The following is a 23,147-nucleotide window of genomic DNA, read 5'->3' on the forward strand; positions in this document are numbered from 1 at the left end:
TTGTCAATATGTCCTCACAATAGTAAAACGCTGGTGTGTAAACATTAGTTCCTGAAGAGGAAGTGTGTGAGAAGGTGATAGTCCCTTCTCCCTTTAAAATAAAGACTTGAGGTCACCTGCACACGGTGGAAAAAGGGGAGTGCTTGTGAACGTTGGGAGTGTGGGTTGGAGACGGGTTGTGGCGTTGCGTCACCCACACTGACGTGGGTGGGGCCGGAGTGCGCATCAGCGCACATTTTGCCACAACAGAGACATAAAAATCAATCCATCACCACTGCGGACAGTAGTTATCCAACATCCTGGGCCTGTAGGGAGGTACCCCCTACATCCCGTGTCAGTGGCACACCGTATAACTTCTGTCTAGTGGCAAAACTCCCAACAGAACTCACCGCACGCACTTCCTGCACTGCCAGTCAGACTTTACTCAGCGGAGCGCGCGCTGCTGGAGTAGCTGCATTTCAGCCGTCAGACTGCAGCTGGCACAGTCCACTGGGTGTAGGGGTGCATTGTTTGTAGATGTATGTGTAAATATGTATAGTGGGAAATTGGTGACGGGTTAAAATAGTGTATTGTATGGAGGTGTAATGTTATAATGGTTTTCTGATGGCTCAGCTACTTTATTATTATAATTTTTCAGTCATGTTAATTTCGGGTGGGTTAAACACCCCTTGGACATTTGTTTTATTCCGGCCTGTCCTGATTGGCTGAATTAAGGGTGGGGCGGGCCTTATTTAAGGAGTCACACCTTCAGTGTGCAGGGGGCTGACAGACTGACAGAGTAAGACTGTGGCAGCCAGCCTGCTGTGAGGCTGGAAACAAATGTTTGTGTCAACTTTTGGAACAAGAACATTTAAAATAAACCTGATTTCATTCTGAAACGCCGACTACCACCTCATCCTTTCCTCATCCTCGCAACCACCACCAGGCCGAACACATCCCGAGTCGGGGTGACCGCCTCGGTGGTCCGTGTACCTTCCGGCCATTCGATTTTCGTTTTGATGTCGGAGAACGAAAAACCGGAAACCATCCGATTTTCTTTTTTCGATTTGATATCGGGAAACTGTTGCTGTTCTTTTTCTGAGCGGTACTTTGTGAAATTGACGTGCTCTGATAATTAATATTCTGATGATTAAATCCTGATGTTGCTTTGCAGGAATGGTATTGTTAAAAAAAATTATGTTTTACTTTATCATGCATTTAAATCTTTTGTTGTTGTTTACGTGCACTCAGAGGTTATTTGTGATATGCAAATCCCTTCTCTTTACTTTCAGAACCATCACATTGAAAGGAGTTGGGGGGAGGATTGTATGTTTTTCTTACTGTGAGCCATTAAGTCCGTTGAACTAAAATTGGAATTATATTCAACTGAGCTCCAACAAAATGTAATTCTCATGTTTGCATGTCTTATTTTTTTATTGGAAAGGTTGTACTGTGACATTCTCTTCTTTCAAGAATAATGGAATAAAATGGTCTTAAACTTTGTGTATTCTGTCTCCCTGAAGTTTTTTCTAGGAAATTCTCCTGACAACTTTGTAGATGAATATCAACTATAAAATAAAGGGCTGCCTGACTCATTTGCTGGATCAAGAGTTCCTCAGTCTACAAGATGGTGTTGCCAGGTTCTTTGTCTCAAGCCTTGCCTGCCAGGTCACCAGCTTTGGCATCAGCCAGTTTGAGTCCTTACTGCCACCGAGTGCCGACCCTACGTCCTTTCTGGAGGCTCTGCAGCTCCTCATCCGGCTCAGCAGTGAATGAAAAAGCAAAGGAAAAAAGTGCAACATGTGATTTTAACAAAATATTCATTCTTAATGAGGGAATTTGCTCTTTCAATAAAGTTAGTTGAAAAAAGGTGGGATTTCCATTTGTATTTAAATCTTTTTTATATTAAATATTAAGACAAGGTTTGTTCATGAATTAAATGAATAAAAAAAAACATTTAACCAACACCTGGGATATGAAATAATGCTAAATTTATTCCATGCTATTTCAAATAACATAACAAAAGTAAGGTTTTATTTAGTCATTTTTTGTTTAATTTCAAACACAAAAGGGAAAAAACATAGATTGCAGTAGAAAAGCTAACATGCTTGAAAAGGAGTAGGGGTACGCTTAATAAATCCTAGCCCCTCTCCAGTCAATCTATTTGCACCGTGTGTATTTTTTATTTATTTTTTTATTAAAACTGCAGCAGCCAGATAAACATCTAAATCAACTGGTGGGCGAGTTTGAAGCTCACACAGACAGCCTGAAGAGGGCAGCAACGCGATGCGCCGTTGTTTACTCTCATCAAGCGAAGAAGAGGGTCGACTTCCGGGTTTTCCGAGAGGCTGCCAGTGGGGAATCCAAAATGGCCGACAATATGGCTGCTTCCTTATGATCGCCGCCACATTGTTCCGCCATTTTGTTCTGAATCACCACCACAGCGCCACTCTCGGTGGGAGGCGGTAGTACATGAAATATGGCCGCTTCCTGCAGGTCGCCGCCATTTTGTTCCAAAGCACAATCACAGCGCCACCGTCGGTGGGAGGCAAGAGTACATGATCCGCAGTGCGACCGTACTTCTCCAGAATTGAAACCCCGCCAGTGCGGTATCAAGATGGTGGCTTATGGCCGCTGACATACTTGTTTGCGGGTGCTGACATAGTTGTTAGCGGTCGCCGCCATAATGGCACACGGACAGCGCCATACTATTCTCAAAATTGAAACCCCGCCAGTGCGGTATCAAATAATGGCGGCGTAAGGGCGCCGTCATACTTGTTTGTGGTTGCCGACATGCTTGTTTACGGTCCCCGCCATACTTATAGTGGTCGCCGCCATATTTAAAAGGCAGAATGACGTCAGTGGCTAAAGTTGCTTCATGGCTAGTTCTGGGAAGAGCTGGGTGACAGTCTGAGCACTGTCACCCAGATCACATCGCACCAATTAAGAACCTTCCTGCAGGTGGTGAGCCCACGGGAAGGTGGTGCCTGGCGTGGGATACGAACCCACTACCTAGAGCTTGTTAGTCTCAGGCGCTACCAACTGAGCTAGCCGGGCAACCATCATATCCCACATTCAGCCTAGAAAGAAAAGATTCACTCTCATGATGAATGGGGAAGAATACTTAGAACCAAAAAGTATAGTGAAGGAGATCTTGAATTTCTTTAGATACCTGTATGATTCTTCTTATTCTAAACAAAATGCTGAATTACTTTAAATCATTTATTACTGTAAATGATGAAACCTTTATGTGAGGAGGATTTAAATTAAAGAATCATGATGAAAACAGCCTCTGACTGATCTCCAGGCTCAGATGGAATCACTACAAACCTTCTGAAAAGAAATGAAAACATTGCTATTTGAGGCAATAATGTATGACTAGAAATGAATTGACAATGAAACAAGGTAGAATTAGTTCAGGATGTCTATTTGTCATATTTCCTCCAGGTCAGCTACCAAACTGATCTGCCTCCTTCATTCATCCGTGACAATGTGGCTGCATGAAGCAAAACAAAGGACCAGAATGGAGAATAACTGTAGTTTCTTCAGCAGGAAGGAGGAAATGTCCATGACAAACCTTCAACAAACACCTATGACACCTTTAAAAGAATAAAGCCATCATAAATCATGTCATTGTTCTTTATTATATATACAATCACTGGGCACTGTAACAGAGAAAACCCAACAAATCCACATGAGCGACTGTGGAAAGGAAGAACTCCCTCTAACAGGAAGAGACCTGCAGAAACCAGACTCAGAGGTGGAGGCTTCCTGCTGGCCGGGTGGGGGGAGAGGACAGAGGACAGAGGAGAGGACAGAGGAGAGGACAGAGGAGAGGACAGACAGACAGATAAGAGAGAGATCCACTCTGTGAAGACTGATCAGGACAGGAGGCTTCAATCCACCTTCAGCTCTACTGTCAGACATCCAGCAGGGAGGTTGAGAGACAGACTACAGGAGAGAAAGGTAAATGTTAGTGACATGTAATAGTGACATGTAATAGTGGTGAATAAAAAAGGAAAGAAGCTCAGTTTAGGTCCTCCAGCAGTCTGAACCTCTGGCAGCTAAACTAGAAAATGGTGTCAGGTGTCCTGAAGCAGCTCTCACTGTAAACTTTAATAGAAAAGTCTTCATCCTAACCTTCAAATGAGAGGCTGTGTCAGACTCTTTAACTGAAACTGGATCTGGTTCCACATCAGAGGAACCTGAAAGCTGAAAGCTCTGCCTCCATTCTACTTTTAGAAAAGCTAGGAACCTCCAGTAAGCCAGCACTCTGAGAACCAAGTGTTCTGGGGAGATCTGGGACCAGTAGTTCTTTAAGATCTTTTGATTTAGTTGAAGACTTTTTAAGCAGTGACTTGGACCCCCTGATAATAGGGAGTTACAATAGTTACTCTGGAAGTAAATGCATGGATTAACTTCTCAGTGTCACTCTATCAATATATTCTTGATTTTAGAGAAATTATGCAAATGTACAGATTCCAATAGATAAGATAGTGTTTAGCGACAGCAGTGCAGCATCACACTACTATCAGATGAACACAGGAAGATGTAGGATTACTACTACATCACCGGATGCCTTCAGACTCTCTTGTTCATCATGTACGGTTGGTTCCCCTGTGAGAGGATGATAGAACTTTCTCCCACTGGCTATGATGACCTCTGCCTCAAGCCTTGTAGGACCTTCGGCCATCAGGATGTTGATGATGATCTGAAAAACATTGACAAGGTGTATGTAGATAGCTTTCCAAAAACTCAATATATTGAGCACTCTACTTCTATGATGTCCTCCATTCCATTGATCATCTTACTTCTGGGAGAAAAACATCAAAACGTAACGGATGAGTCTCTGGTCCTCCTTCTGGATTCCTGTGACTTCCTCCATCTCCTTCAGCATCTCCAAGATCTGCTGCAACACAGAGGAATAAAAGTAAACAAATCAAGCTTATGTTATGTAAAAACTCTCAAACTTGATTGATGAGGTGTTTTCTTACCTGCTGCTCACTGAAAGGAAACATCCTCAGTTTGAGCTGCTGCTTCAGGGAAAGTGATGCTGACGGCATCTTCCAGAGGTTTATTCTGTCTGAACAGACCCTCGACTCCATGACATCATCATGTAAGATCTGAAGACAAAGAGAGAACATATAGCAGCTCTAGGGAATAGAACCACTAACAGCACAGTTAGTTTCACTCACCTTGATCTGCTCTCTGGAGAATACAGTCAGGACCACCCCCCTTCAACACCTCAATCATCCTGCAGATTAAAATGAGTTAAAATGAGATAAAAAGCAGCACCAACTGTGACATTTACACTTTGATTAAAGTCAAAACTACTGGAGTTTATTTGTTCCTGTCATTTAACAAAAGGAATCAGCACACTGTTGAATCAGCTGACATGTTGCTTTCACAAGGTGATCATCAAACTGTTCTATTCAACATAAAGGAGTGCAGCTCAATATGTCACCAGGTGTTTCTCTCATTCTGCCATACCACCTGCATCTATTGAAGTACTGAACCAACTATTGGAGTACCTGTACTCTCTTTTTGGGTATTACATCCACAGCTGAATGATGCATTGGGAAAATTTGTGGATTTTCCAGCACAATGGACATGAAGCCAGCCTCTGGAAACTGTGACCTCCACCCATTCTCCACCCATTCCAGAATGTAAACATGTAGATATAAAATCCTGCAAAACAAACAAAAAATCATTTCCTTTATGTCTTATAAAGAATCAGAGAAAAAAAAAACGTAATATGAATTATCTGAATCCTAGACACACACACACACACACACACACACACACACACACACACACACACACACACACACACACACACACACACACACACACACACACACACACACACACACACACACACACACACACACACACACACACACACACACACACACACACACACACACACACACACACACACACACACACACACACACACACACACACACACACACACACACACACACACACACACACACACACACTGGCTGGAGACAAAGTAATACTCTAACATCATTTCACGAGGCAGAGGCTGAGGAATCAGATGGATTAGGTGTGATCTTTTTATCAGTGGATATGTAGGTGGATGAGTGATGGTTCATGTGTGTTACATGTTGTTAGTTCAAACTAAAAGCCAACCAGGCTGAGCAGAGTCTGGCTCCATGCTGGAGGCCTGAGTGATGCGGTTGAAGGAGTGAGAAGGTCCTTTTGCCACTTCTTTTCATTTCAACAAACAGCTTTTCAACCCACATTTACTTTAGCAAGTTTTCTTGTGGTAATAAAACAGGTTTTTAATAAACCAACACATGGAACAAAGATCGAAAGAGCAACATAAACATTCGAGCTGATCTTACGTGCATTGCTCCTAACAAAACTATAAAACTATTCCTACTCTCATTAATACTGATATAACTACAGCTACCATTTCATTCTTATTAGTGCAGGCTGATATGTTCTACATAGACAAGAAAGCAATTATTTACCTTAACAGAAGAAAATCCTTTACTCCGTTGAGCTTCGAGTACACGTGTGAAGAATCCAAAGACGAAAAAAGAAATGTTGCCCGATTTAATTTCGGTCGAGTGGGTCTCGCCACGTCACTTCTGGCATTTGCGTGTCGTCTACGTAACTTCCTGCATGTTTGGTCCACACGTCACTTCCTGTGGGTCGGCTTTCGTGTACGTATCTTCCTTCACGGTCAGTCCATTTCGTCACATCCGGTGGGTCGGCTTCTACATACGTCACTTCCGGCGCGTCATTTTGCGTCTTTTCCGTCCATGCTTCCGCATTGCACCATTTCAAGATGGCGGCGACCAAGAAATAAATATGGCGGCGCCCACAACACCGCCATCTTGGTTTTCCCCACTGGCATCTCTTGGGAATACACGCATCCGGGTCATCGGTGTGTGAAATCTGATGCCCGCCGCCTTCAAAGCCTTCTTGATTGGCAGGTATGCTTTACGTTTTTCCATCACTCCGGTCGCATAGTCATGGTCAAAGAATATCCGCTTCCCTTCCACCGTAATGGGCTTTTTCCACGCCGCACTGATGATCTTTTCTTTTGTTGAATATTTCAGAAATCTTACAATAGTGGATCTGGGAGGGGCCGTATCTGCAGGTTTAGGTCCAAGCGCACGGTGTGCACGCTCAATACCCAGGTCATTCATTACGGCGCTCTCATTCAGTTCCGTTTTTATAAGGTTTTCAATGAAATGGGCCACAGAGGTCCCCTCGGCGCCTTCTTTAATACCGTAAATTCGGATGTTGTTGCGGCGGGAGTGTCCTTCGAGCTCTGTTATCTTTGATTTCAATTCGAGCTGAGTCAGGCGCAGCTCCTTTAGAGCCTCATCAACCTCCGTGCCGAGTGATTCCACCTCTTCAATGCGCCCCTCGGCCTCGTCCGTTCGGCGTGACACGGTCTCTGTTTTCCCCGCGGCCTCCTCCATCCTCCGGTTAGTGTCTGCTCTCATCTCACCAAGCTGGTTCTTTACATCCAGTTGAAAATTAAACTGGAACTCCGATAGCTGTTTCGAGATCTTGTTTTCCAGTTCTGTCATTGCTTTGGTCATCGTCTCGCTTATGGTGTCCCGAACAAGAGCTAGCGGGGCCGTTTCTGCTAGCGTAGCCGCGCCAGTGCTAGCTACATCCTCCACATCTGTGTCTCTCCTCTTGCTCCTCAACGCCATGTTGCGGCCCTTTTCGTCTCCCCCTGACATTGGAACGTGCCGAGGGACACTTAAACACAAAATCTCCTGATTTAAAGAGGGATAAGTGGAAGTCCAGTCTGGAGCCGAGCTCTCACGCAGCCATCTTCACCCTCACGTGACCGGAAGTCCTCAAGAAGCTTTTCCAAGACATTTTCTTACTCTTGACTGACGTTTTTGGTTTCGTCAAGTTTCTCACTCAAACTGTCGTGTCCTTTTCTCCGGCAGGCTGCCGACCTCCCACACCTGTTTCAACGCCCTGCTGCTCCCCGAGTACTCCTCCAAGGACAAACTGAGGGAACGACTGCTCAAGGCCATCACCTACGCCAAAGGCTTTGGGATGCTGTGACGGAGCCGCAAAGAAGGTTTTACAACCGCTTTTTGACAACAGAGACAAGAAGGGAGTTTCAAAAAAAGAAAGAAAAACAGACAAAATCGCAATGAGAAAAGTTATTTAAGAAAATGCTGAAATAACTCTGTGCCTAGTCAAACTGTTGCAGTAAGGCAGCATCTTAAATCACAGCCTGACGTCCAGACATGGAGGGTCTCATCCTCCACCTCTATGCTGTGTGTTCTATATGTTCTGTATGTTCTATATGGTCTATATGGTCCATATGTTCTATATGGTCCATATGTTCTATATGGTCCATATGGTCCATATGGTCTATATGTTCTGTCAGTGCAGCCGTGAAGCTTTTGTACCTCTGAACAGCAGTAAACACACTGAACCAAACACACATCAACTTTCAATTAATTATTATCATTATTATTATTATTATTATCAATTGACACCAAGAACCTTCTTATTCAACTAAACACCAGTACCACTTATAGACATTTATTGCAAACTAAATTGGAAAAAGTTGTCGTTTTCTTGACCTCATGAAAACTCGTATGCAGTCAGACAAAACAATTAAATTAATTTAGTGGAAATCAAATGCATGTTTGCTGAGAATTTTGCTGTTTAACTGAATTGGATTAGAAAATGTTTAATGGTGGACATTTTTACTTCAGTTCAATAGTATTAAGTTTTCAAGTTGTCGACCATTTGGTGACACTATTTACTAGTTCTGGGCATCGATTGACTGTTTAATCACAATTTAGCATTTGATTTCCCGCAATTAATCACATTGTTTGGCCCAATATTCACACAACAAAACAATGGTGATAAGTTAACAAAGAAACATGCAACATTTAATTGAAAAAAATCTTTAATTTTTCTTTATTTTTATCAACATTTAGGTTTTACTCTGCTAAAAACTGCTGAAACTTCCACAATCATTCATTAACTAAAAGAAGAAGCTTCACATTGACAGGAGTGCCGTCATGTGTCTGATTTTTTAAAGACTGATTTCGCACAAACTGCTTGTGGATGCTGCCTCGCTGTGAACGCCACCGTTAGTCCTACCTGCTGACGCCTCGCCTTCTGTAGAGTCACTCGATTCCCCAAAGAGGTCAAAACCGAAGCCTGCTAGTTTGTTTTGATCATTGTTCACGTGTGTTTTTGTTTGACATTAATAATATTTGATGTAATAGACTGTGAAAGTGCACTTACACTGAGCACACACAAAATATTTATTAATTCAGTTTGAAGTTGTTTTATTTTGCAGAGCAGTGTTTTCAGGCTCGGGGCATTATGGTGCTCTTTGGGTGCAATTGCCAAGGTAGGCTATTGAAGGGAAGCCTTTTGTATTACTGCGGATTCAAACAAGTCTCACAGGCAACTTTGAATTGAAACTTGTGTGTGATGACGAGCACGCCGCCAAACTTAAACCTATTTTAACTATTCCCACGTAGTGATGTGCCTCTTTTACTATGTATGTCTTGAACACTGTTTGTTGTCGACCTGGCTTGAGTTTGTTTTCCACAGCCGGCAGGCTTCTAGCAAGTTTTCACTGACTCGGTTCAGACTTTCACATCACTTTGAAAGAAAAAAGCCTTCTGTTCCTACGGGTTGATTTGCCGACACGCTGTGGCTGCTACCAGTGTAGGTGCAGTCACCAAAGGTGAAATGCTTTTCTGAATAAAAACATCCACGGAGAATGTTTCTTAGCCAAATATCTCAGGTACATGAAGAACGTGCAAGGTAATGTGAAACTCCTCTGTAAAGCCACTATTATGCAAAGTAAATAAAGGTAAAAACTAATTTACAAACTTTGTTTGAAGCGCCTTAATGAGTGTCGTCCAGCCGTGTGGTTTACGTTAATAATCATATTGTGCAAAATTCACTTTCTAATGGTTTTCCAGCAGTAATATGTGTCACAATCAGTGTTGCCACAGTTATCTTGAAAAAGTAATCCAATTCTTGATGAGTAGTTACTCCTTCAAAAAGTAAATTAGTTCCTTTACTGTAAAAGTAACTGGTTACAAGTAACATTTTAGTTACTTTTAGCAGCTACTGACATCCCCCACCATAGAAATAACAACCGGTTTGACCATAAACTCAGTTCTGGTCACTGCCTGGCCTCCTGCTGATACATATTTAACCTTTGACCTTCATTCTTTGTATTTATATCTGACAGATTTTTACTATTACTGGTTTTTATTTATCTGGTGATGTAGTTGTAGTCTCTTGTTGCATTCTTTATTTGTTTGTGTAGCCCAGCTATTCCTATTCTCTATTGGAAAGGGCTCCGAGTTCTGTGACACATAACTCTCGTATTTTGATAAGTCTAACTTGACTATCTTTTGTGTCTTTCTGTGCTTGGGCTTCTGATATTGTTGACACTAACGGCACAACTACTTATTTGAAATGAATACTTCCTGGAAAACAGTGAACTAAAATCCTTCCCATTTTAATAAAAAAACAAACTCCATTAAACAGGTGCGTAAACAAAAGACACTGGCAACAATTCACAATAACTCAAAATTATCCAATTGATATAATCAGGTTAAATAAAATGTATTTTCTATCACAGTGTGCACACTGGTAATTAGTTCATAATCATTTTAACCCCAAAACTCAAAGCGCAGGCCTGCTTCGTTGCCCGGGATTCCACACAGCAAAATAAGGAATATCCTCAGTCCTTTCCTCCCTGAGGAGGAGAAAAAACAAAACAAAGTGGTACCTGGTCCCACAGAACTGGAAGGATTCCCTCCTACCCGTCTGACAGGCTCAGTCCGGGAACAGCTGATCGGCGCCGGTGGAAGTTATCTGTTGCGCATCCAGCTGTCCTTTCACAGTCCTCTCCCAGATCGTCTCACCGACAGATCTGTCCACCGCGGCACGCAAAACACCCGCTTCGCTCCCTGTGTGCGGACCGGTGTGTCTCAATCACCAACGCGCCTCGAGTCTCCAGCTGACCTCCTAATTAAATCAACCACTCCCTTCACCTGATCTCTGACGCTCCTTTCCCCGTCACAGGTGAAGGTTCACACAACCAATCAAAACAGAACAACCTGAAGCATTGCTGCGATTGAAATAAAAAGGAACTAAAAAATCACAGACTTGAAATTGACATTTTAACTTAAATGAAATACATGAAAAAAAAAACATTATTTTACACAATTTTACACCTGGCTACATTTGTTTATTTATTCCGATTCTTTTGTGTGACTTGAATGTATTAGAGCGAGTTGGCCTGTGATTGGCTGAGAGTGAAGAAGGGGGCGGGTCAAGTGTGCCTGCATTGACTGCGTGTGTGTGTGTGTGTGTGTGTGTGTGTGTGTGTGTGTGTGTGTGTGTGTGTGTGTGTGTGTGTGTGTGTGTGTAGGAAGGAGGCTCTGCTTAATAATAAAACGGCTTCACAAACAAGAAAGTCGTCCTGTGAGACTCTACAATAGTAACGCACAGTAACTTTAATCTGATCACTGGTTTGGAGATAGTAACTCGTTGGATTACTTGTTACTGAAAAACGTGGTCATATGAGAGTAACGCAGTACTAATTAACACGGTGCCGACATCACTAGGTGACGGTGTCAAATGCTGCAGAAAGGTCGAACAGGATGAGGAGGGAGGATGAGGGACGGTGAAGAGGGAGGATAAGGGAGGATGAGGAGGGAGGATGAGGGACGGTGAAGAGGGAGGATGAGGAGGGAGGATAAGGGAGGATGAGGGAGAATGGGGGAGGGTTAGGGAGGATGAGGAGGAGGGTGAGGAGGGAGGGTGAGAGAGAATGAGGGAGGGTTAGGGAGGATGAGGGAGGAGGGTTAAGGAGGGTGAAGAGGGAGGGTGAGGAGCGAGGATGAGGAGGGAGGGTGAGGAGGATGAGGAGGGAGGATGAGGGAGGAGGGTTAAGGAGGGTGAGGAGGGAGGGTGAGGAGGGAGGAGGGAGGATGAGGGAGGATGAGGAGGGAGGGTGATGATGAGGATGGAGGGTGAGCAGGGAGGGTTAGGAGGGAGGATGAGGAGGGAGGGTGAGGGAGGGAGGATGAGGGTGAGGAGGGAAGATGAGGAGGGAGGGTGAGGGAGGATGAGGAGGGAGGGTTAAGGAGGGTGAGGAGGGAGGGTGAGGAGAGAGGATGAGGAGGGAGGGTGAGGAGGGAGGGTGAGGGAGGGAGGATGAGGGTGAGGAGGGAGGAGGGAGTGTGAGGAGGGAGGGTGAGGAGGTAGGATGAGGAGGGAGGATGAGGAGGTAGGATGAGGAGGGAGGGTGAGGGAGGGAGGATGAGGGTGAGGAGGGAGGATGAGGAGGGAGGATGAGGAGGGAGGGTGTGCAGGCCGGAAACCAGATAGAAACTTTGGAAGAGCTGGTTTGGTTTGAGGTGGTCATGGAGTTGTGAGGCAACAACCTCTTCCAGTCCCTAAGAGAGGATTGAGAGGTTCTCTGGGTCTGAGATTAGTCAAGTGTTCTGGCTTTTTTTCAGGTTTTCATTTGGGAGGGAACGGAGCCAGACTGGAGACACTGACTGACCATGGCGGTGACAACAGGTGCAAAAGTGAAGAAGTGAGTCTTGACCAGGCGCGACGGTTCAGGGCTCGAGGTGGACTTCATCTTCCTGACACTGTCCTGGATCTCCTGCTGGGAAACAAGGAGGAAGGAGCAAAGAAGCTGGAAGATCTTGAACTGTGTCCCGGTGGTCAGGCCGATGGGAGTGGGAGCAGGACACTGGGCAGTGCGGCTGCTGTGGATTTTAGTAGTAAAGAAGTCCAGGAACTTATTGCAGTGATCATCTGCTACTACCATATATACTGTATAGCCACATGACTGCTGTTTAAACACGTGACTGAAGGTTTCCCTGAGCGGATGAAGCAGCTGCTTAGGATGTCCTCCATGTCCTCATGTTTGACTAAACTATTTCAGTATTATTTTGTCCAACATGTCTCCTTGAAAACTCCTCCGGACACACAATTGTTCCCCATGAATCCCAGTTAATCTCTCACTTTCTCACCAGTTTATTCGTTGTTGGTGACGTTTAATGATAAAACCTGATCAGACAGTTTGACTGACAGGACAGATGATCAGAGGTGCAGAGTTTCTACCACCATCATTATCACAGGGACAGAAGAACGGGAGGAGTTTGCCAGTGAAGCAGCAGCCAGTGAAGGAGTAGATCAGAGCTGCAGCATCTACATCATAGAAAGAGACCAGACCCTCCTCGTAATCCACAAACACCCCCACCTTCTCAGGAACAAACCTCAGAGACAGAGCAAGAGAACAGTTCTCAACAGCAAAGTACTGATTTCCATTTCTCAAGTGTATTGTCCAGAAACCTTCTTCAGGGCTCAGTGTGATCTTTCCCTTCCTGTTGATCGACTCTTTGCTCACTCCTAAAGTCCAGTCAGTCTTTCCTTTAACCTGAACCTCAAAGTAAAATTTACCTGAAGAGAAACTTTGTTTTCCTAAAACAATACTATAACGAGAAAATCTTTCTGGGTTGTTTGGAAGCTTCTTCCTCACATCACCATGGCTCACTTGTTTTCCATCATCAGACAGGATGAGTTCAGGATGAGCTGAATCAGGATCAAGAGTCACATCCACTGCAAACTGCTGCTTCTTCTTCAGCTCAGCCTCAGACTGCTTCTTCATCAGCTTCTTCTTCTCCGTGCTGAGAGTCTCCTCCAGCTGAGCCACAGCTCTCTCCACAGTCCCCTCATATGATGATGGTTGGACGCTGACCTCCGTCCAGTCCTTGGTGGGTGGAGCAGCTTTCAGGGAGGAGAAGCCTTGGAGGAGGTGGAGCTGGTCTTCAGAGAGAAGGAGCTGCTGCACCTCTGAGCTCCTCTTCGTCAGCTCACAGATCTCCTCTTCCAGGTCTTTGAGGAGACCTTCAGCCTGTTTCTCTCTGGCTTCCTCTTCCTCTTCAATCTTCTCCTTCAGCTGCTTCAGAGCTCTCTCCACCCACTCCATCAGAGCAGTGAACACCTCAACACCTTCTGCTTTCTCTCTGTCTGCAGCAGCTTTACTCTTCTTCAGACACTCTCTGATCTCCATCTTCACTCGTCTCTTCTGGATCATCTGCTTCATTTCAGCCTCCGTCTTCCTCAGCTCCGTCTTCTTTTCTTCACATCCTTCACTCAGAGGAACAACCTGGTGAGTCTTGTGCTCTAAAACAGTGCACATCATGCAGACAATGGTCTGCTCGCTCTTACAGAACAGCTCCAGAGGTTTCTGGTGCTTCGGACACATCCTGCCTTCCAGGTTCTCCACAGGCTCCATCAGCTGATGTTTCTTCAGGACTGGAACTCTCAGATGAGGCTCCAGGTGAGTCTGGCAGTAGGAGACCAGGCACACCAGGCAGGACTTGAGGGCCTTCACTTTGGTTCCAGTGCAGGCGTCACAGGGAACTTCTCCTGGTCCAGCAGCTTGTTGCTCTGAGCTGCTGCTGACTTTGTGTTCAGCTCCATGTCGGAACTGAGCAACAACCTCAGAGAGCAAAGTGTTGACCCTCAGCTCAGGTCTCTTGTAGAAACACTCTTTACACAGGGGACAGTCACATTTGACCTTGGAGTTCCAGTACTGCCTGATGCACTGGTTGCAGAAGTTGTGTCCACAGGGTGTGGAGACTGGATCAGTGAACACTTGCAGACAGATGGAGCACAGAAACTGATCTTCAGAGGGCAGACTGCTGGCAGCAGACATCTTCACACTCTGAGGACAAGAGACAGAGAGTGAACACAACAGAAACAGCAGAACAGACAGTGATCTTACTGATAGTGATTTCTATTTGGATTTAAACAGTGCGCCCCCAGTGGACACATGAGGAAAAGAAAGTCCTTTTTTTTTTAATTGAGAAATTATTTCTTGAGTTTACACTTTGCAAGGTCATCTGAAGGGCCGGTTTTTATGGAGGGCTGATTGTGTCAAAATTAATTGAATAAATACACCATTAAATAATTTATTTAATGTGTCATTACTTCATTCAAATGTGAATTCAATTATTTTAAAAACATATTTAATTATTTTACAATTGAATTAGTTATTAATTATTTTATTTATTTCATGGTCCGGTGTTGCACTGCTTCATGAATTCATCTGTCAAACTCGCCCATCAAACTCAGTGGGCGGGTCCTTTCACCTGATTGGTTCTCCTGCACATCAAGTCAGAACAGATTGATCTCAGATAACGGATTGCTGCAGAGCAAGTGAATATGTTCAGATACACTGGGTGGCTCTGGATGTTAAAGTCGGCTCCCGACTGGAAACTCCAGACTCGTCTTGTTTCCACCATAGACTTTATAAAGAAGAGACGCAGCATCGGCTGCCACGGAGCAGGAAATACAGCCGCCATCTTGGTCGGCCGTATTTCCTGCCATCTTGGCCCGGTCGTCAAGCCTGTAAACACAAACTGCAGCAGCAGAGAATCCAGGACACCAGAGCACCATGGGGAGTCTTCCTGTAAGAATCGGCGGACTGTAGAAAGCAGGGCTCGGGGGATTACTTTTCACAGGTAAGATGGAACATTACTGTTGTTTGAATTTTGGGAATATAAACTTATTGTTCTGTATTTCTGTCGACCAATGAACTCATAGCAGCTGCCATGAGTTACACTTTGTTTACAGCTTGTTCACCTGCTATTAGTCCAACTGAGACTATATAAATCACATGTTCCACAATACAGACTTAGATTACAACTGAGTCAAGAATGCTATTGTAGAAATAAACCAAAATATTACTACTGAGCAGCACATTTTATCATGGTGTCACAGGCTGTATTATTCACTTGTAATTCTTTCACCCTAACAGAAGTGGAGAGGCGAGAGAAGAAGACTCCACCCACATGGTCCAAAGAAATACAAATACCTCAGAGACTCCAAATGTACTGCTCCCTCATCCACATACATTGCAAAGGTAGTCTTAATGTTGTCCAGTTGAAGTTTTGGAAATGACTCTTGTAAATATCTTCAATAGCTGCTTGTCAATATTTGAACAAGCCTGAACAAGATGCTGCTGGATCTGCTGGAGAGAAGATGTGAGGAAGACCAGGCTGAATATGGACGTGTTGCTCTCACGTTGGAGGCCATGGCCATCAGAAAACATTTGCAATATAAACTATTACATTACATTACATTATAAAGAGGTTTAAGGCAGGGTGGTGTCCTCTTCTTGTGTTTAACTTGAGGATTTCTATCAATCTAAAGCACTACATATCCTATACTGTTCATTAATACTTCCATATTTGAATTACTGTGGTGAAGTTTAGGGAAACACCTACAAATCATCACTCCGACCGTCGTGCACACTCCAGAAAAGAGCCATCAGACTGGTTCAGAAGGCTTCCAGGACCACACTAATGCCTTACATATTGATTCTGCCCTACTAAACTCTGGTTGAAGTTTAAACAGCAAAATTAATGCCCAAAGCTAGAAATAAACAACTAATAGACAACATACAGAAAGTTTTTACTGATAGAGGGGAAGGTTTGATTACAGGAGGAATCTGGACTTCAGAACCAAGAGAGGAAGGGGAGCACTGTCTGAATGAAAGTGTATGAATGCAGACCTTATTTATTCTTTATAAATGTTTACAATATATATGTGTATATATATATATATATATATATATATATACTGTACAAATGTGTGTGTGAATTTGCATGTGTATATATACGGACTATATGGATATTGGTTAAGTATATGATTGTACTCATGTAAAGTGCCATATGCCTAAAATGAATAAAGAAAATGTTTTAATTAATTTTATGTCCTGTATCAGATCTACATGTATGACGTTTGCAGGAAAGAAAACCAGGTGAAGATCAGTTTAGTATTCAGCGAGTTCTGATTGATTAAAGTCGCTGACACTTCATCGCCCCTGTCAAACGGTCACACTGAGCAGAACGGCGACCAGACCAAGATGGCGATGCGGCGTCTATGATTGTAACCGCCGTGTTTTGAAACTGTAGAATCCATTCTAGTGGTTCACTTGGTGAAGTTTGAATCTTGGTCACAGTCTGTTTTTGTGGGAGCTCATCTCAGGAAAAGACCTAAAGTTCATGCAGATCCTCTGGTAATGGAGCGTCATGTTCGGAAACTCTTCAGACCAACGCAATGGGTTTGACTCGATCAGCATTGGCCCCGCCCACTGAGTTTGATGAGTGAGTTTGACGGATAAAATTCATTCATGAAGCCGTGCAAAACCGGACAATGAAATAATTAATTAAATAGTGAAATGATTAAATGTTTTAACATAAAATATTTCATATTTTAATGAATTAGACACATTTATATATTTAATTCCAATTTTAATTAATTAATGACACATTTAGGCAAATAAATAATTAATGAAATAGTGAAATATTAATATATGTGTTTTACATAAATTGAATTGATATTTTAATGAATTAATAACACATTTAATTAATTGTTTTCCAATTTTAATAAATGATTGACACATTTAGTAAATTAATTAATGGTCTATTTATTTATTTAATGTTGGCACAATCAGCCCTCCATAAGTTTTGTCCTGCAGGTTCCAGCTTTAAAGGCTTTTTCCTACAAATACTTCATGACTCCATTTTAAAGTTTACACTGCTAAGAATTTTATTTAAGTATAGGTAGACGTCTCATCCGAGCTGCAGAGTAAACCCGCGTCACCACCATATTGGATGGGGCATCTCACTGTCGGGTAGCACTAGAGTCAAGCGGAGTTAACCCAGAATCAGCAACTTTGTCCCTGTTTTGTTTCCAAAAACTTGAAGGAATTCTGACGAGAGCCGACCAGACCAGTGAACCTTTCTCAGCCTTACCCTGAAAGTGAACCTCAGCCCGATGATGTGAGTATTTATATTTGATATGTCCCATACAGCTGTGAGCATCATGAGTCTACTCACATTAAATTGCCTCCTTGCTTTCTGCAACTCTTTTCACACGTACACTTCTTACATGTTGTAAATAAATAAGTTATTCTCTCTCTTGCGCGCGCTCTCAGAAGAAAATGCACAGGGTGCGCGGGGTGACCCATCCAAGATGGCGTCGTGAGGCGGCAGCGCCAGTCAACGAGGATTGCAGGACAACTCATCTGGACAACTCGTCCACGGATGAGATTTCAGAATATTTGAGAGAAAATAAATCCTGTACAATGTACTTTTACTTATTATTTCTAATTGATGTTTCATATATGTTTCATACAGCTAGTATTTGTCCATATATATTTAGTATAATTATCATATGGCTTTGTTTCTCACGAAGAATGGTCTGTCTCGCGCACATGACGCCGTGTACTGCGCATGCATGTTCCAGCTTACTCATGACAGTGTGCACGGTGCGCCCCTGTTGACTTTGCGGCTCTGTTCACCGTCCACAGTCAACGAGGCGTGTCCGTGTATTACGTCTATTGACGCCACGGAGAAGAAAATCAAACACATGTTGTGGATGTTTGCTGTGAATTCTGTCTGCCGGTTGGTCTTAAAAAAAGAACGTCAAAACGGAGAAAGTTTCTCTGGATCATTCTAGAATACTGACCGTTGCTGCTCCACTTGTTTACGTGTGAGCTGCAACACTTTCACTTTCGATTTAATTCGAGCTGCGCAACACATTTAGTCATTATATAGCAGGACTTTCTGTCAAGTGATTTCTTTCTGTTTTACCCGGATTGATAAACACCAGTCAGAATCCTTCAAAATAGAATTTTCCACCTGAGCTGCATCCCAGAGTTTGTACTTTTCGACTTTTCCCTGAAAGTTGGTGGACTTTGACTTCAATGTGCTTGTTGAAAGTTAGTGTAAACGAGAGCAGCAGTACTCACCAGTATTTGATCGAATCCAAGTGAAATCAGTAGAAAGGCCCTCACACCCAAACTGAAACGTTTGTCTGAAGAACTGAGGGAGCCAGAGGGAACCGGAGGACCTCCTCTTTCTGGCTCCTCCTCTCAGCTTTACACCTTTTTTATTTTATTGCACTAAAACTTAAACAATATACTCTTTTCTTGCAACCAGAGCAGATAAGTGTGACGTCTGAATGAAATAATGTTTTAATATGTCATAAATAAAGTGGACTTCCTGACTCCTTTCATAAAAACGGTTTGATTCAATGTGGACAGACAGACAAGACATTTCTCACTTCCTCTTCTCTTCTTTCCTTAAATTCCTCAATGCAACATAAACTACAGTTTTGAGTCACAGAGCAAAACAACATATTAAAGCTTGTGATATTCCATTGTCAAAGGGACAAATGTCTCTCCTGGTGGTCAAGGTTGCAGAAACATGTGTTCAGTAAAAACAAACCGGAGCTCATATTGATCATCTTTGATGCACAAAGAGAAAATTAAGCGGTTTGTCTCATTTGGTTTGTCTCATTTCTGAAATGGGATTACTTTGTGTTTTTCAAAACAATGGGTTCAAACATCAGGACACTCGGTTGATGTTTCACTACACTTTTGGATTTCTTCTGCTTTCACAAAAATGCTCCTCTTGTTGTATTTCAACCGCTGGTTTGTTTCAGGACTGTTTGTGTGCATAAAGAAAAACTAATCAAACTGATTCAATCAATCAATCAACATTTATTTATAAAGCCCTCGAGATGACCAAAGTGCTTTCTGTTCAAATCAGACAGTAAAATGAGAATGAAATGAATAAAAAGAGAACAAGAGTAAAAACATACACTTTATTGACAATTTAATTTAATTTAATTCAATTCAATTCAATTCAATTCAATTCAATTCAATTCAATTCAATTCAATTCAATTCAATTCAATTCAATTCAATTCAATTCAATTTAATTTAATTTAATTTCACCATATTACTGAATATTAAAAGCCAGTCTGAATAAATGGGTTTTGAGCCTGGATTTGAAGAGGCCAAGGTTGGTGGTTCTTAAGTCAGGGGGGCAGTTTGTTCCTGAGTCTGGGGCCAGCGGCGGAGAAAGCCTGATCCCTCCAGAGTTTATACCTGGCTCTACGGACTTCCAAAAACTCTGCTGATCACTGCCTGGCCTCCTGCTTATACATATTCTAACCTTTAAACCTTCATTCTTTGTTGTATTTATATCTGACTCAGGCTTTTATTATCAGATTTTTAATATTACTATGTATTTATTTAGCTGGAGGTTTAGTTGTAGTCTGTTGTTTCACCATTTATCTCTATATTTATTCTGATTCTTTTGTGTTACCTGAATGCACTGTTCGAGCGAGTTGGCCTGTGATTGGCTGAGAGTGGAGAAGGGGGCGGGGAAGGTGAGTGCAGAGACTGCATGCAGGCACTGCATCATGTGTCTGAGTCAGTTTGAAGGAGAGTGGAGGAGCGGCCGGTTCTGTTTGATAATAAAGCAGCTTTGCAGACAGAAACTCGTCCTGCGGGACGTTATGATAGTGAGTGAATAGCACAGTGACATGGAGAAGTAACTGTAATCTATATATATAATATTACTGGTTTGGAAATAGTAACGCATTAGATTAATTATTAATGCGTTACAGGCATCACTGGTCCTCTCTCTCTCTGGCTTGTTTCAGGTTTTAAAAAGTGTGTTGCTCCAACCAGCCAATCAGAAATCAAACCCTATATAGTGTCATCAGGGGTTTAGCCAATGACAATCAAGGTAGGCCCTCCCTTTGACTCCTCCCACAGTTAGGCAGCTCTGCTCAGGCACATGGCACCACAAGAGGAAGTACTTCCTCCTCTTCCCAAGATGGGCATGTGTGGGCGGAGTCAGTCCAACACACACAGACACAGCAGATTCTGAATGCAGCTCCTATGATCCAATATTCAAATGGAGGAAAATCAAGGAAAAGCTGGATTTGGGGCAATAAACTTTGAATAGAACGTTTCTGGAGCATCGAGACCATGTGAAAGTGTTGAAACACTGGATAATATCACCCCATTTAAGAAAACAGCAGTGAGACACTTTTCAGCCTGGGAACTTGTAGGACGCTTCCCTCCGGGTTTTGCTCATGAGAGTGGTTATATATCAGTGTCGTGTGTGGAGAGGGGCTCTGCAGGATTTCTTCGGGGGCCTCCAAAAAAAAAGAAATGTTTGGAATCACTAAACTAGTCAAATCTTTGTTGTATAGAGCTGGGTAGCATGTTATCACAACTTTGCTCTTCCATTTACTTTCACAAAGCTGTGGAGTCCTCAAGGGGCTGGAGCCGATCCTGGCTGACTGGGTGAAGGCACAGGTCAAATGGAAACAATCACACACACTCACATTATCTACAAGCAATTCACTAACCGGTTAACCTTTAGTGCATGTTTTTGGACTGTTGGATGAATCAGGCCTTTCTGAAGAAACGGGAGAAAATGCAACTAACACAAGTTTCATTAACCCCTATAGTGAGAGCGCTATAGGGGCTGGTTGGTTGGTTGATGTTTACAATATGCAGCTTTACTTTGTTCACTTTGTTTTTGCTGCTATTAAAGCCAGACTGTCTGCTGGAACAGGGAACCTCTTTTAGCCAAAAATACTTCTCCCTGGGAGCATCAACATGTGCTTCAAATAAATAAATGAAGAAAATTCAGTTCAATTCAATTCAATTTTATTTGTAAAGCGCTAAATCACATCACCAAACATCTCAGAGCCTCTTACAATGATAGAGAACAACAGAACCTAACTAAACCTTCCAGAGCAGCAGATGTAACAAGCAACAGTGGAAACCAGGAAAAACTCCCTCGCATGGAGAGAAGTTCAAGAACTCCCTCTTCAGGAAGAAACCATGGGGCGGACCCTAGACTCTGGAAGGACGGCCATCCGCCTTGACCGGTTGGGGGGAGAAGTACATGGGATAGGACAGGGAGAGAGAGGAATAGAAGAGGGAGAGAGAGAGTGGCAGACAGGCCAGAGAAGTACAAATACTAAGAAAAGTCTATGATGAGCGTTGGTCTGATGATGAACCAATCTCAGTCTGGAGTTTAAGGGCCGAGCCGTTGCGGTGGGGTCCCGGTGCTGTGGTGGGGTCGGGTAGTAGGACCGTGGTAACTCCACTCTGGGAGTCTTGGGTCTGATCCCCTGGATCCTGCTCCCCTCCTGTCAGGGAGAAAAACAGACGGCGGCAGTATCTGGTGGCTCCAGTAATGTTGTTACACAGAGAGAAAGAAAGAAAGACAAGAAACAGAAGCTCCAAATGTAGAGTTACTCCCTTCAACGGGAGAGAGGAAATCCCCTCAGCAGTCTAGGCCTAGAGCAGCACAATGTGAGGCTCTACTGAAGCAGTTTGAAGTCTCTCTGGTGTTTGCTGCCCTCAAGTGGTCAAACATATTTTTGCAGGGTTTCAATTCCATGAAGATTGTAAAAAAAAAAAATAATAATAATCTGATTGTCTTAAGTACTATGTATTAGCAAGAATGAGTTGGAACATCACCAAATCCATATTTCTATGCAACTCGAACTTCTAAATGTCTTTTTCCCCCACTATGGGTGAAGGCAGGCTGTGTCCAGGAGGAGTCAGCAGTGCATCACAGGGACAGACTCACATTCACACCTGCCTGCAACTAATTTACCTCAAATGTATGTTTTTGGACTGTGGGATCAAATCACATTTTGTGAACGTCCATGTAAAAATGCTGCACTGATGAAAGAGTAATTTAAGTACACCCCACCTAGTGATCATGTTGTATGAATCCTCAGCCTTTTCTATCAGGTGGACAAAAGTGGAAAAGGAGCATGAGTCAAACCATGTTGTCAATATGTCCTCACAATAGTAAAACGCTGGTGTGTAAACATTAGTTCCTGAAGAGGAAGTGTAATATCAGTCAGAATGGGTCTAAGATGAGCATTAACAATAATGTCAAACAAGGAGTTTTATAGTTTCTTTAACAATTAAGCAAAAAACAAAATGAAGAATAACTAAAACAGGCCTGTTATTATTCACCAGCAGCCTGGAATTCAGCCGGAGCTTCATGAATTTGTCCGCCAATACATGCATGTCAGGGAGAGCCAGAATTCTAGATTCATACCAGCGTTTCCTAACAAGTTCATTTCACTTTGGTGAGCCCTCAAAGTACACACTGGTCCTGCCTCCTGTTCATTGCAACTTCCAAATGTCAATTAAAAGTGGAGAAAAGAGGAGAAAAGAGGATTAGTGTGGGAGATCAAACTAATGGCAGGTTTATCATTTCAGCTACAGATTTATATA

The 23,147-nt window shown here is 43.0% G+C and overlaps 1 protein-coding gene and 1 long non-coding RNA gene across 2 annotated transcripts; both read right to left on the minus strand.

Annotated features, from left to right (window-relative positions):
• Positions 1-4,550: 4,550 nt before the first annotated feature.
• LOC308128256 lies at positions 4,551-7,343 on the minus strand. Its single transcript, XR_013936547.1, has 6 exons — positions 6,483-7,343; positions 5,511-5,667; positions 5,175-5,233; positions 4,974-5,102; positions 4,791-4,888; positions 4,551-4,690 (listed from the first exon to the last, which is right to left on the minus strand). It is a non-coding gene; the product is annotated as an uncharacterized lncRNA (long non-coding RNA).
• A 1,292-nt stretch (positions 7,344-8,635) lies between these two features.
• Positions 8,636-18,914, minus strand: LOC308128255 (E3 ubiquitin-protein ligase TRIM21-like). Its single transcript, XM_080493957.1, has 2 exons — positions 18,830-18,914; positions 8,636-14,734 (listed from the first exon to the last, which is right to left on the minus strand). Exon 2 carries the CDS (start codon positions 14,723-14,725, stop codon positions 13,076-13,078), a length of 1,650 nt encoding a protein of 549 aa, XP_080350083.1. The 5' UTR covers positions 14,726-14,734; positions 18,830-18,914; the 3' UTR covers positions 8,636-13,075.
• Between the last annotated feature and the right edge of the window lie 4,233 nt (positions 18,915-23,147).

This window comes from Lipophrys pholis, assembly GCF_963383615.2.
Source record: "Lipophrys pholis genome assembly, contig: SCAFFOLD_128, whole genome shotgun sequence".
NCBI classification, from domain to species: Eukaryota; Metazoa; Chordata; class Actinopteri; order Blenniiformes; family Blenniidae; genus Lipophrys; species Lipophrys pholis.

Bases quoted from the DNA above. Each gene is read 5' to 3' on its own strand.
- LOC308128255 (XM_080493957.1), bottom strand. From the start codon at position 14,725: ATGTCTGCTGCCAGCAGTCTGCCCTCTGAAGATCAGTTTCTGTGCTCC.